Source organism: Microcebus murinus, chromosome 16 (genome assembly GCF_040939455.1).
Source record: "Microcebus murinus isolate Inina chromosome 16, M.murinus_Inina_mat1.0, whole genome shotgun sequence".
In the NCBI taxonomy this organism is placed as follows: domain Eukaryota; kingdom Metazoa; phylum Chordata; class Mammalia; order Primates; family Cheirogaleidae; genus Microcebus; species Microcebus murinus.
Window position 1 is genome coordinate 18,511,668 of NC_134119.1, and position 15,804 is coordinate 18,527,471.

The 15,804-nt window shown below is 40.8% G+C and overlaps 1 protein-coding gene across 1 annotated transcript in view; it reads right to left on the minus strand.

Annotated features, from left to right (window-relative positions):
• Window positions 1–15,804, minus strand: part of SPTLC3 (serine palmitoyltransferase long chain base subunit 3) — a 152,088-nt gene that overhangs the window by 38,767 nt on the left and 97,517 nt on the right. The window contains exons 7-8 of the mRNA XM_012780830.3: window positions 13,145–13,250; window positions 5,349–5,568 (exon numbers count right to left, since the gene is read on the minus strand). Coding sequence (XP_012636284.2) covers window positions 5,349–5,568; window positions 13,145–13,250 — 326 coding nt within the window. The remainder of the gene's footprint in view (window positions 1–5,348; window positions 5,569–13,144; window positions 13,251–15,804) is intronic.

Here is a 15,804-nt window from a genome sequence, read left to right on the forward strand (position 1 = left end):
CTCTTAGCCCCACACTATATTACTTCTCCAGGTTTCTTTCCAGAAATCCAAGCTTGGCATGCATGGGGTAAGGGCACAGGATAGAACAGAGACCTGTGTTTCAATCCTGTGTTGCCTTCCTTTTTTAAATTTTTTTTTTTATTATTTATTTTATTATTTATTTATTTATTTATTTATTTCGGCATATGATGGGGGTACAGATTTTAAGGTTTCAATAAATGCCCTTTCCCCCTCCCCCCTGTTGCTTTCCTTAATCCACAGGGTTTTCCCCCTTTTTGCAGGGGTTGGGTAGAGAATTACTAATATACTCAGTCTGTAAAGTAGTACTAAACCACATATTGAATTGCATCAGTCTCAAGATATTTCATGTCTATCTCTCTTGTTTCTCCAGAAGGGACTGAAACCTTGAGAGCAGGGATGGAGTTATATACATCTTTAAAAATCCACAGTGGTGGGTGCTTAGCAGGGGCCTGGTGAATACTGACGGTCCAATGGAGAGTAAAGGGGTTTCAGAAACTAAGGAAGGACAGTGAGGGTCCTGGAAAGACATAGGAGGTGCGAGGCTGCATTCTTAGGAAGAGGCGTAGCAATATTCTCTTAGCTTGAGGGGCATCGCTGATAAAGCTCAGACAAGGAGACAAAATAAAGCTCCCTTTGATCCCTCAAAAGGCATTTCCCAATGTTCCCAACCCCTGATTTTTCTTCATGTATTGAGAAATTTTATCAAGTCAAGGTTATGAGCATTCTTAGTTTGCATAAATACCTCATCAGTGCAGCATCACTCTCTTTTAATGCTAAGACTGTCTTGCCCACAATCGTATTTTTTTTGGACTGAGTCCACTTTCTCTCAGAGCCTGAGTTTGCAAATGGGAGTTAATTTTGCTAGTGTGGTTCAAAAAGTGGGGCTCTTTGAGCAACTTCTGGAGAGTGTCAAGGAAAGCCTTAATTCGCAGCTACTGGTTCCCTAGTTTGGTTCCCTGATTGGGCACCATGAGCCATGAATTAACAGTTGGCTTTGGTCTTTTTGCAAGGCGAGTCTGGGTTTTGTCTTCCTTCAGGGTGGGTTAGAGGTCTCCTTGTACCAAGGTTTCCAAGTCCATTTGTAAGTTCAAAACCCTGATTATTTTCTCTACTCATAGGCCTGGAGTTCAAGGGCAAGGGTGGCTTTTTGAGAGGAAATCAGACAAGAGGCTCTTAGAATAAACATCTTAGTGCTCATTCTCTGACCCCTATTTACTTCAAAGAGCTGTTAAATATAGCCAGGGTCTGGCGTCAGGGCCGAGCTGGCTTTTCTGAGGGGTCTGCCTTTGCCTGGCATGTAGCCCGCTGGGGCTAACGCTCACCCCAAACTCAGCTGCCCCGTCCCTCTTCCCCCTTCCAGAATTCCAGCTCTGTAAGCCATCAATCAAGAGGGCTACCTTTGCTTCATTCATCTGCGAGTCTCTGCTCAGCCTCTGGAGGCTGTGGAAACCAGTGGTTAGCATCAGGCATGCAAGAGGACTCAAGATCCATGCCTGGAGAAAAATTAGGGGTCTGCAGGGTGGACCACAGCTTCCCGGCAACTGGATAAATAAAACATTTTAAATATAAAAATAAGAAACCTCGCCCCATCAGCTCAGGCTTTCTTCAAAGAAGCCATTTATGACCTGGAGCTCTGATAGGTGGCAAGAAGTAATTATCTGACATTTCATTGGGAAGGTCTTGAACAGCAACAACAAAAAGTCTCTGAGTCGGGCTGTTCCCAGTGCATCTCTAGCAGCTCCAAACTCAAAGTAAGCAAAATAGCCAAATCTTGCTGGCTCTTGAGAGATCATTTTAGCAGTTTCCATGAGGTGGGAAGAGAAGGCCACAGCCCAGCAGTAAGCTCCAGTTAGCAGAGATGAATTTGTAGGTCGTTTGGTGAGGGAAAAGATAAGGCTGAAATAAAACCTCTATTCTCCATGGTAGTACCTTCACACCAAACCCATTTTTTCTTCTTGTTTGTTTCCAGATATTTTTCTCCTCTATGAATCATCTGGTTGCTAATGTATAAAGCTCTGACCTTGGCCCACTCCACAAAAATTTCTAGAACCTCCTTGATACTATTATTGGGGTTATTGTCCCTCTACACCAATATTAACATTATCATTTAAAAAGAGAGTTAAGAGCCAGATTTTTTAAAATCTTTTGCTATATTTTTGGACCCAAGTGATTATTTTCAAATCTCAAGATTTATTAAGAACCCCATGGGCATAGTGAAATTGAAATTAGAGTTTCAGAAAAATGTCAAGTCTGAGTGTGTGCACTTTAACATTTTTTATGGTTAATTTTGTTGCTTTTGTATCCATTGGTTTAGAATCCTGAATATTTTGCAGTACCCCCTCCATTGAGATATATGTACTGCAAAATATCTAGGATATATAGATATATCCAGGATACATAGATATAGATATATACATATACACATACATGTATATATATAATGAAACTCTGAAAATTGTACCCTAATTATTTAAACAGATAAGTAGAAAGATTTTTTAAAACAAAAATCTTTAGTGTTTGCCCAATCCTATGCCTTTCAGTTAAAAAGCATAGCTTCAACAGACTCAGTGAAAATTCTTCACAAAATCATCCAAAGTTCAGGGGAATAAAATATATGATTTAAATGGAAGCTACACATAATTTAAAATTAACATAATTTTTAAAATTAAAGCTACAGAGGAGCAGTCCCATTAAATCATGGGCTCATTAGGCTGGAGGGGAAACAATTTATCTGGGTTTACCATGGTCTCCATCAAGCCATTCCAGATAGGAGTGCATCTGGATGATTTTTAAATCATTAGGGAATGACATATACATGCACTTTCTCAAGTGCCCTCTTATCTCCTGTTCACTCTCCAGGTCTTGGAAACTGCCCTATGTTTTCAAGGTTTTGCATCTTGCTGTTTTAGGGCAGCGTATCTCAGTGGCATACGCTGTGGCATACCATATAATGGTATATAGCATAGGCGTATCTCAGTATAGGCTAATGGTATATAGCATAGGTATATACCATAGCAATGGTATATAGCATAGGCAGGCGTACCTCAGTACAGGCTGATGGCATATAGCATAGGCATATCTCGCAGGGGTCCTCAAACTTTTTAAACAGGGGGCCAGTTCACTGTCCCTCAGACCACTGGAGGGCTGTTGGAGAGTGCGGCACACATTCCACACATGTGCACTGTGGGCCTGGGATGAGTTGGCTGCTAAGCAGGACAGGCAGCCACAGTGGCAAAAACACCCCGAGGGGCGGGCCAGATGAATGTCCTCGGTGGGCCGCATGTGGTCCTCGGGCAGTAGTTTGAGGACCCCTGGATAGGTTAAGGGGCGTCTGCCAAACACTATAAATACTATACTAGCTAATTCTTGCTGCCATCTAGTGATAGACTCAAACACTGCACTACAGCGTGGAGAGGGAGGGGAGAGGGGACCGATGCAGCCCTTTGAATCCAAATATGCACACAATCAGCATTTTAAAGGGCAAGAAAATGAACAGATGTACATACTTTTTCTGCATCCCGATTAATGTAAATAGTATTAATTTTCAAAATTGCTCAGTGTCCAGCCCAGATGCATAGAAGTTATGTAGCAGACAGGAGCACCTACACTTTCAAAATACTCCAACTGACTTCAGGACAGGGAGTATGAGAGGGAACCACAGTGAGCTGGTCCTTATTTCAGCTGGTCACGAGCCTTTGTTTAAAGTGGGTATCAAATGAAAGACCTCTAAGGAGAAAAATGTGACATCCACCAAATTTGACAACATTTCAAGGACCTGCTTGCTTCAGTTTATTCAGGTGCCTTTGGTTCAGGAAACAGAGTTACGCTTGGTTAGGAATTTTGTAGCTCAGAACTGCTGCTAAAGTAATCACAAAACCATAAGGTCACAAAGCAATGTAGCCCAGGATAAAGGAGCTCCTAAATTTGAGACCCTCTGATCCCTACTGCCTCGGCAGTCTAGGAAGGGAACATTTAACCTTTCATCAGATTTAGCTGAATTTTGTAAGATCTCGGGCATTCCCTATGTTTTTAGCATTACCCAGCTAATTCCCACAGGCCAGTGGAAGGAGGATGAAAAACAATGCTCTGAGCCCGGAAGAAAAGTGCTTATTGAAGGGTAAAGACCACTTAAAACTCTGAACATTTTAAGCATCTGTATGTCTCACGGCAGGGCGAGTGGCCGAAATTAAATCTGTTGTTTTAAATCACAGGCTTTCAATGACGGCACTGTTTGCTGCTGCACTCCCTGGTTTGTCTAACTGGTTTTCCAGAAGTCTCTTGTTCCCGTTCACCACAGTGGATAAGGAATCGGGGATTTTTGTGGATGCCACCTGCATGCCATCCTGTGGGGCTTGCTGCGCCATCCGCAGCAGAGCCAAAATCACCGTCACACAGGCTCTCCGGGACAGCTGTGGGTTTGTTGGGGACAGCTGTCAGGATTTAATAAGTCTGTCCTCTAATTGAGCAGGCAACTGGCTCCTTTATACCTAAAGCCCAAGTTGAAATCTTTGATTTTCTTTTTTCTCCTTCCTTTCTTTTTTGTAAATTTCTCTCAAACATTTGTTGTTTTATATTCACAAACCCCTTGGAGATACCGAGGGCTAATGCTCACTTAACTGTCTAATCCCATCCAATCAGAATTGTTAAGGTACATAGAGAAGATATTAGAGGATGGCAAGATTTGACCTATGGTCTTTCCAACATTGTGGGAAAAAGTTATTTTTGCAGAGAAAATATGTTAAAAGTACATTCATCATCCTATCACCGTTTTGATTGAAACTCTTGAAATGAACAACTTGAAACATAGGGTCAACCTCCTTAATATCTGACCTTTGCCCACAGTTGCTACTACCTGCTTTGTGTTTTTCATACCACCAAAACCAGACTCCTTGTAGTTCTTGTAACATCTCCTTGTCACTTCTGAGGCTTGGAATACATCATTCCCTGTTTGTGGAATAGAACCTCCCATCCTTTATCTAAAGACTGACGTCCATTCTAAAAGAGGTCCCAGATTCTACCCTGCAGAGTTAATTATTCCTCTCCTTTGTACTTTGCACCTTGCGTACACCAGTGTTGTCATTTTATTATGCCACGAGCATTGCCATTTTATTATAATGCGGTTACTCGTCACACTCTCCTCCTATGAGAGGGTGAGCTCCTTGACATTCTGGGCCTTACCTGGCTGTGAACCCACTGCAGCTAGGCCACCGTGATCAGTTAAGGTGTGGCGAACTAAACTGAAGCTTTCACAGAATTCAGAGAAACTTGCACACCATAGTCCCCAGGGTGTTCAGATTTTAAACAGACAAAGCGAGTCCCTCTCTTACCTTCCTTCCAGCTAGGTAACCTCCGGAGGCTCCAAAGCTTTTGGTGAATGTGCCCATGAGCACATCAACTTCTCCAGGGTCTATTCCGAAGAATTCTGTGACACCCCGGCCGGTTGGGCCCAAGGCCCCAATACTGTGAGCTTCGTCCACGTAGAGGTAAGCCTTGTATTTCTTCTTTAGAGCTATGATCTGGGGGAGATGCACGATGGAACCTTCCATGCTAGGGTAGAAGGAGAAATGCTCATAACTAACAAATATGCTCCTGGGAAGCTCTGTGAGTCTCCCCACCAATACATCCTAGACAGGATGACAGAGACCTGCCTTTCGTTTCTTCTGAAGGTGTGTTTTACTTGGCTGCAACAGCCCTCTCAATCTTGTAAAGCTACTTGCACATTTCTATGCTACTTGAATAAAATAGCTTGCATTCGATGGATTTGAGTGCTTTGGTTCCTTATAGCTAATTCCCAAGTCAAGAGTTAGCTCACTGCATTGTTGATCCAATTTATTCGTAAAGTTACATTCTAGTGGAACTAGAATGACCATTCTGCATTCTAGGTATTCCGCTAGATTTAATGACATTGCTCTTTGGTGATCCACTTTTATCCACCCGCCGTTGCCTATTTGGTCAGATCTGTCTGACCGAAACTCAGTGCTTGAATTGTCAAAGATTAAAAGAGGGAATTAAAAACACATAAAAGAACTTTACGACATCATCGTATTAATTAAATCACAATAGAATTTAGGTCCTTAGGGCCTCCTGTTCAGTACTCACTGCAAGTGTAAGATTTATTTGAGGCACTTGGTATGTCCTCTCTTTCTGTTTCTTTAGGGAAATGGAACAGATAGGTGAGAGAGCATCAGAATCCTTTGAAGGGTTTGTTAAAACACAGATTGCGGAACTCCTACTTCAGACCCACTCAGTTTCCGATTCACCAGGTCTGGGGTGGGTTGAGAATGTTCATTTCTAACAAGCTTCCAGGAGATGCTGACTCTCATGGTTGGGGATCACACTTTGAGGATCACTGCCATAGATGGACTCTTTTGTTTTAGCCCCAAGTGTTTTATTTTTCATGGTATTGTAAATTGCAAAAGCACTTCAAGACCCCTGGGAAAGGGAAAAAATATAAAGTCAATAAAGAAGTAAAATTACAATTTATATTTACACAGCACCTCTGAGACTCAATGGATTTAAAAACACTGCCTCTCATCAGTTCTCAGAACACTTTGTAAGCTGTGTCTACATTGCACACAGTTTTGACTGCACTGACAGGCAAGTTCTAGAAAACACGTAGACTCACACACTCACCACACAAAGGAACTTGTCAAACAATTCAAGCAACCCTTCAATTTAGTTCAAGAAATAATCAATTGAACCAAACAGAGAGTTGAACTTCTCCTTTTCTTCTGAATTAGTTTATTTATTAGATTAAATTTAATGTATTAAAAAAAATAAGCTGAAATGTTAGGCCGATTTCATCAAAACAGTCCAGCTGGTTGTGTGCACAGTTACCCAGATTGTGGTTTGGAGAGTGTGGTGATCACTGCCTGGAGCATTTGTATGCTTCGCAAGGTCATTTTGGGTGGCCGAGCTTTAATGAAACAAAGACCAAACAGAGTTGTCTTTACTCATGTAAGTTTCTGAGTTAATTCTAATATTTTCTTAAATTAATTGCTTAAAGTTGTTTCCATCAATGGGGAGGCAGTCTGGCCACCTGATTGCCTAAGCTTAGGCCATGATCATACCACTTACTGTGAACTTGGGCAATTAATATGATGTCTTCTGCCTCAGTTTCCTCATATGTAAAATAAGCATGATGCTGGGCCCCTCCTTGTAAGGTCTTTATAATGACAACTAGAAATCATGCTTGTAAAGTACCTGACCGTGAATGAGCACTCAGTGACTTGTTAGGAGCTTAGAAGGAAATGGTTGCAATGAGACCTAACTTGAGAAATTGGGAGCCCTTTACAACGCTCTGTGTTACTCTTTTAGGAGTGAGGCATGTGGGTGTCACTGTGTCATATATGATAAATGGCCTCAGGTCCTCAGAATTCTAGATTTTTCTTCTAATCTTTAAAATGTTATGAGTTGGTAACACTAATATGCTAAAAATCTGACAGGCCACAAACAGCCATTCTTTGTTCTGGAACTGAATTTGGCAGGAGCCAAAGTTAATGTTGAACAGTGTTTGTAGACACTGCAGGCAACTAATTAACCATCCTTCGATGGGGCTGGTCTAGCTGATGTTAGGAGCCTGCCCACCTGGTTTATATTTCTTCCTCTAAGATTAATGACTCTACAATACTGCTGATTTCTGGGGTTAATGGAGGGCACACATAGAGTCCTAGGGAGAAAAGAATTATATTCACCCACACTAAGTTTTCATTTTCTCAATGTGATCAAATTTGAGTTGAACCTTTTCCTATGGTGGGATATTGAGTCTGGTACATGCATAAAAAGGCTACCTATGCTACTCCCATGAATTGCTGTCAAAAAACAGTGCCAAAAATGATAAAAGAAAACAAGAGTAGCGTTTTATGCTCTTTTCCTGAATGGAAGGTTGTGTTTTTCTTTTGACTTCAATAGAAGAAAAACAACTAAAATACAACTGTAAAAGATAATTCTACCAGTAAATTTGAAGCTCTGTGCAGAAACTTGAATTATTCCTAAACCACCAAGCCAGTGAATAATTTCTTTATATCTTTTCTATTACATAATGTATTAGCTAAGTGACAAGTCCCTTTTTTGAAATCTCCCTCTCACCACCTTTCTCTACATATAAACCATATTATCCATTGGAAGGACTGAGAATTAAACCACAGGCTAGCTAACTTGCATGGTGGAAAAATCTCCTTGGTGGGCCCCAAGTACAACCCAACACAAGAAAGGAAGGTGGAAAGAGAGAAAAAAGAAGTTAAGATTAATTAAAAATAAAGTACTGTTTTCTTATTCTTTATATATTTAAACCAGGTGTCCTCAAACTATGGCCCATGGGCCACATGCGGGTGTTTTTGCCCATTTGTTTTTTTACTTCAAAATAAGATATATGCAGTATGCATAGGAATTTGTTCATAGTTTTTTTAAAACTATAGTCTGGCCCTCCAACGGTCTGAGAGACAGTGAACTGGCCCCCTGTTTAAAAAGTTTGAGGACTCCTGGTTTAAACCATAGAGATACAGGATATAGTTTACCACTGAAGTTCTCAATCCTTAAACTTACATTATTTTGGGGGAAGAGAATAGATTACATTCTTAGAGTATATGCCATTCTGAGACTTCAGCATGTGTTTATATATGAATTTGTTTTGAAAGGGCTGAATATTATTTCTTGATTTATTTTATTTTGCAAGTTTGGGCTCAGATAGGCTAGTTTATGTCCCAGCTTATTTGAGACACCCCATCCCCAGTATTTTTAAATATTTTGAGATTTCTCAATCACTATGAGTTAACAGGAAATCAATACTTCTCAGAGATATGAAACTAGAAAAATGTGACTTTAAAACAATACTTAAAGGAAAATACAGATCAGAAAACATTAAAATAATACTATTGGACTTTTAAACCAAAAATCATGAATTCATGGAAATTTAGATTTCAATTTTCAATTCTCCTATTTTACAGATGAAGAAACGGAGGCCTAGTTAGATTAATGGCGAAGGTCAAATGGGTGACCTTGCATTTTCTGTGTTTACTTCATTGGATATGGACACATGGGCTGACTCTTCTATTTACACTGAGACTTTGTACCACTAGGGCCATCTGGTTTTAATCCCAGCTCTGTTTCATCTCAGTTATCTGTTCTGGGACAAGTTATCTAGGCCTCTGTGTTTATTTATTTTAGCAATAATCTTCGGGGTACTTGCATGCTTATTCAAGATTGCACGTGTGAAATGTTTAGCAAAAAGTAGACACATGGTCAATGTGAGTTTCTTTCTCTAACACCTGCCTTCTGGATGGATGAAGAGCAAACAGCCTTACAACATAGATACCTTATCATTTTCTGAGTTGCGATTTCTTCAACTGAAAATAAATATAGGCTGGGTGTGGTGTCTCATGCCTATAATCCTAGCACTCTGGAGGCCAAGGTGGGAGGATCACTTGAGCTCAGGAGTTGAGACCAGTCTGAACAAGAGCCAGACCCCGTTTCTACTAAAAATAGAAAAAATTAGCCAGGCATGGTGGTGTGTACCTCCTAGCTACTTGGGAGGCTGAGGAAGGAGGATTGCTTAACCCAGGAGTTTGGTGTTGATGTGAGCTATGATGATACCACTGTACTCTAGCCAGATTGGCAGAGCAAGACTCTTTCTCAAAAATAAATAAATAAATAAATAAAATGTAATGATGAAGATTGTTACCCTTGGTTGTGGGCTTTCTATGGGCTAGGCCTCTGCCAAACACTAGCTTATATGATCTCATTTAGTACTTATAAAGGTACCCATGGAGGGCACACAGCTGTAGGTAGTGATATCAGGATTTGAATCCAGGTCCCAGGCCTGCCTCCAAATCCTGACTTCTCTACAATCTCCATAGAAATAATAATCCCTATGATGGTGACATTATTATTATTACTTTTGTGGAGTTTACTGACTTCTCAGTCTTGGTATCTAGCCTTTTCTACCTTGATACTTGCTGATTTGGTTGATTTTCTGATTTGGTTGACTCTTTTGGAGTTATGAGAAAATTGATGTCTGTGGGCTCTGTGGTGGAAGTATTTTTCCCATGGTGGCAGATCACAAGTAAGGGAAAAGTTAAAATTTAAAGGAAAATATCAACAAGGTATGTGTCCCTAACATACCTCTAAAAAGTAGGAGTACATTTATTCAGTATTGATTTCACTTCCCTAACCCTGGCCCTTTGGAAAAGCCTGTGGAAAATAATCTCATCTTCTGATGACAGTTGCAAATTATAACACTGATATGAAGGCTTTTACTTTGAGGTTTATGGCTCTAGAACCCCCCTCTAGGCTAGCCTTATTTTACAGATGAGGAAATAAAGGCCCCAAGAGCTACTGACCTGTTGAAGAGGTGCCCTGTCTCCTATCTGTGAACAAGGCCTTTTAGGTCATAGTCTCATTTAAAGATAAGATTCCTGTGTGGGTGAGATAAAAGGAACCCTTCGTAAAGTCAAGTTCATGGAAAGTGGAGACTTGGCTCTGTATCGAAGCCAGGTTGGTTGAGCCGTTGCAGTAGACTGCAGCCAAAGATGGCTCCCTGCAAGTCTTTCCCACCCTGTGCACACAGGCTGATCCTCCAATCAAGAGATAGTGTCTGTGTAACCTTCTTTTGAATCTAGGTGGCCTCATGATGTGCTTTGGCCAACAGGGAGAGGCAGAAGTGATGCTGCACCAATTCTAGGCCTAGCCCTTAAAACGCTAAGAGTTTCCACTTTTGCTCTGTTGGAAGCCACCACCACGTTGTAAGGAAGTTCTGACCAGACTATCAAATGAGAAGAGATTATACGTAGAGAAGGCCAAGTGGAAGAGAACAAGGGCCCTCATGCAAAAGCCATCACTAAGAGCCAGATGTGTGAGTGAGGTCATCTTGGATGTTCCAGCCCCAGCCGAACTCTCGGCTGAATGCAGTCCCATCCATGACCTCCACTCAACACCATGTGGATCAGAACTTCACAGATGGTCCAGACAACCGACAGTAGCACAGGAAATAATAAATCATTGCCATGTATATCATTGTGCTTTGAGGTGGGTTGTTACATGGCAGTAGATAACAGAGCAGTCACTAATGCTAGTGCAACCTAAATTGTGGTTTGGAGCCATACTGGCTTGGAGCCCAGAGTCCACAACTGGCTCCCTTGTCCTTCTCTTATGGAGGGATGTGGGCCTGGCACCTCCATTAACAAGTCCTGCTGCTGGAGCGGTTTCTCTGTGTAGGTGATGGGAATATTTGTCAGCACAACACTGGTGGTCCACTTAAATTTCAGCCACGATCAAAGCGTTTAAATCCTAACTTTCCTTTAGTGGAGCCAAGTTCTGTTTATTTGCAGTTGGTTTTTGTTTACTCTGGTTAAAGGAGATGCCCAGTCTTCTCTCCCTCAGCTGATTTATCCTCCCACTAGTCCAGGCCTGAATGACAGGTGTTTAGATAAGGGCTGTTTGCTTCCCTCCCAGGCTGGCAGCTGGCACGAATCACACAAGGAGAAAGATCCATGCTTGATGTTACCACAATCCACAGCCAATATGAGCTCATTTCTTAGAAGTAGCAACTTTAGAGCTAGTGATTATTCTAGAACAGGTTCTCTCAACCTTGGCACTGTTGACATTTTAGGCTAGATAGTTCTTTGTTGTGGGAGGGCTGTCCTGTGCATCGCAGGATGTTTATCAGCATCCCTGGCCTCTGCCCACTAGAGGTCAGTCATACCCTACTGCAGTTGTGGCAACTGGAAATTGGCAAATGTGCCTGGATTAGGGGCAGGAGCAAGAGCACCCCAGAGAACCACTGGTCTAGAGTGACCTCATAGACATCATAAACAGGACCTACTCTTTGGGCTGACTGTGGGAGGTACTGTTAGGTGATGCAGAAAGTGGGCTACTGAAACTGGAAATGCCAACTTTGCAACCCTACGGTAGCACTGGGAACACCCAGACCACTGGTTGCTGGGCAGTAAGTACTGGAGTTAAAAAAAAAAAAATATATATATATATATATATATATATGTGTATATATATATATATATATATATATGTATATATATATATATAAAATGATACCAGGCTTATTATTTTAAATTTAGGAGAATTCACTTCTTTTTTCCAAAAGGGATGGAGGCACACTCCTGCTATTGCATGGTATTTATTCATTCATGTAGCAGAAATGGTGTGTACTCCATTTGACCAAATTCATGGGCTGAAAGAAATTCTACATCTCTCTTCAAATCTCTTTTGCAGCTACAGTCCTCCTTCTTGGGAATTTAAACAACCCTTCTCTTGCTTCCTTTTAATGTTTTTCACTTTTCTAGCATTATCTCATAACATATCTCCCTTGATTCCTCTAACATCAGGCTTGTCTGAGAATTGATTTAGGAGTGGGCACTCTGAGATGTTTCTTCGGCTTATGGACTAGGGCATCCAACAGAATAAATACTTGGACACAATTTCCATTTCAGTAATGATAATAAATGAAGACAGAGAATGCAGCATATTCAATTACAACCTTCTATATAAAAGTGCAGCTCTGAATGGCTTAGTTGGTGTGTTTCCTCTGTTCAGCTTAAAGGGAAACTCAGGCCTGAGCACAACTTCAGATGCTAAGATCATTCCACCCCCAGACCCCAGCTCTGGAGAAAGAATTGCACTCGGGGCAATTCTTTTGGCAGGTCTTTTGCATTCTGGTGCCAGTAAATAACTGGGTTCAATAAGCAGCTGGGTTGGGGTGCACTGTCCAGGTAGGGGTATCTGGGCTTGTCCATCAGCAACATCTATTACAGTCATAAAGACAAGGGGTGTTCTAATGTTGAATAACCCAGTTGCAAAAGGCCTTTGGAATTGTGAGGCAGCCAAAAGTAGTGGAAGAATCAATGCAAGTTAGCAATGCCATGTGAGGACATTTCTGAGGAAGTCTTCACAAGCATGCCAGCTTCCAAGGTGCTCCACCGAATGCATGGAGTCGTTGAAAGTACAGGTGACCCAAGGTCTAACAGCCTTCGTTGGTGGCTCTGTCTCAGGTCTCTCTGTAATATCCATATCTAACTCATTGCTCCATTTAGCTAGGAAAGATCAGCATTCCCCCATTGGTCAGCTTGCTGCAGGCCTCACAGTGTTAAAATGCCTTCCATTACTTACATACCTGTAGATACCCTCCACTAGGATGAGAATTTTTTTCCAAGCTCTGCGGGTTCGAGGCTGGCCATAGATGACAGCATCTCTCAGGAGTTTCTCTAGGCTTTGTGCATCTTTAAATAATATCAAAAAAGAAATTGAGTCATGAAAGGGTTTTTCTTTTCCTCTCCCATTTTCTTTCTCAAGGAGACATCAGATTTGATAGGTTTGCAGACCTAAACCTCCAGACAGCAAAGTCAGAATCAGAGACCACCTAGGGAGAGAGAGGCAGACGTCTATTTTTCAGTAAAACTTAACTATGACAAGATGAATAGTCAGGTTTGTGCAACTAGGCACAGCAAACCCACACCAGGGGTACGCGGTTTCCTAGGGTCTTACAAACCTCTCCCCTCCTGCCTTAGATTGAAATTCTACAGTAAATGCATCGCTTAGGTTAAGCTTTGTTGCCAGGTTAAAATGAACTCTGAGAGGTACAATGAACTACCACTTGTCAATTGTTTAGATGTGAGTGTGTTAGAATTCAGCTGAGTTTGCATAAACCTCACTTTCTACGCTTTGGGACTTGGTTTTTGACATCCTCCAGCCTCAGACATTTCAAAACTTTAAGGCAGTTGGACAGGTAGTGCACTTTTGCAAAATATTTGGAAACCTATGGATACATGAATAATAGCTCATAATTACTGAGCCCCATCTGTGTGCCACGCACCCTTCTAAGCCTGTTCTTTGACATAGCTGATTTAACACTCATAAGAACCCTCTGGAAGAGGTACTAGTGTTATCTCCATTTTATGGTTCAGGAAACCAAGGCATGGAGGGGTTTGGTAAACTACCTGAGGTCTATGATTATAGTTAATAGAGTTAGGCTTTGAACCCACACAGTCTATGCCGTGATCCATGTTTGTTACCACTACCCTTTTCCGCCTCATGTGACAGCCATTGTCTCGTCTTCTCAAACTCCATGGTGATATGGAACAAGGAAGGATGAATGTTTGTCTGAATATTCTTAACGTTTAGTGTCAAATATAAATAATAGTGACATTTCATTTATCTGCAATCAGATGTAGGTGACTGGGCTTGGGCTGAGAGACCATGTAGAAGGAGTTGGTTACCAAGCCAGCTGTTTGGTATGTGTATGTATGTGTGTGTTTTATTTTGTTTTTAACTTTTAAAGCCTAAAGAGAGAAAAATGGCAGAGGTTTGTGTGCATGTTTTTTTAGATTCATTATATTTCTATTATATACATATATTTATATATATGTATGCATTTCCTAAGCTTTCCCTTTTATGAGAATCTACAACTGAAATACTTGAGGTCTACAATCCAATATTAATTTAACAATATGGAGATGCTGCTTAAATGCTGGCTTGACTGTTATGTAATGCTCACCAGGCATTAGAAACACCAATTAAAATGTTCACAAAAAAGAGATCTCTAGCAAAGATAAATCTAAAACCACATAGTCGATGCCAGTTTTGGCCACTGTGGACAAAGCTGTCAGGAAGTGGATGTTCATTGGTTATCACTCACTAGTCTAGGCATAAATTAGCTGAAGTTATTGGTCTCAATGGAGGGCCCCTCAACTTTTTATTTTAGTCCCAAATGTGTGGCTGGCTCTGTTTTAGGTCTTCTCCCAAAGCTGGGTGAATGTACTAACAGGTGTAATAACTTTTCTACACTGCAACCCTGCCCATGCTCAATGAGGTCACAAGGTATTTTTTTTGAGATAGAGTTGTGGATGTATTTGTGTGTATGTGTGTGTGTGTGTGTGTGTGTTTATTGATCAGTGTATCTGAGCAAATCACATTCAAATAAAGGTGCCTTCATATGAATCAGGATGGGGTACGATAAGTCAGAATTTGGTAGCATAATATCAGAACCTCTTCACTTAGAGGCCCCTCATTAGTGTAGTGTCTCCCAAACTGTCCCTAGCATCCACCTACTAGAGACTGGATCTTGGGTCCTGACATTCAGAAAAAATGTGACACGAATAGAATGCCATGTTCTAGAGATCTCTCTTGGAAATCCAAGCATTAGTGACAATACACTCTTTGATATCCTTTGACATACTTAAGAAAACTTACAGTATACATAATGAAGAAATGAAGGAAATACATAATGAAATAATGAAGAAATGAGGGAATAGTTCTTTTTTCAAAAATATAAAGCCTTAATGTATTAGAAATAGCCCCTTTGTAGTGTGCTATCAATAATATCTGATATGATATGAGAACCATAGCTATAAAAATTATCATTTTTCTTTCTTTAATAATTAGCCTGAGACTAACTTTTTAGGTGAGATGTCAGTTTAGATGTGGAATTAATCAATTTCACATGACAATATGGGACCTGCAAAAGAAGAAATGGAAGCGATGAAGATCTTCATTTTATTTCATACCACTTTTCTTTTCATCTGCAAAACAAGACTAATGATATCCCTGGACTCAGTATTGTATCTTATTCATAAAATATTCCTGAAAATGCCAGATTTTCAGGGCTTTTTCAGTCTTTGTCCTACTTGATGTGTGGGCAGCATTTGACACAATTCGACACTCACTTATATTTTAAGTTTCTCCTCTTTGGTCTCTGGACACCATTCTTTGGTTTTCCTTATCTCTCTTTCTACTATTTCTAATTTTTTTGTGTGGGGGAGCCATTTCTTCTTTTCA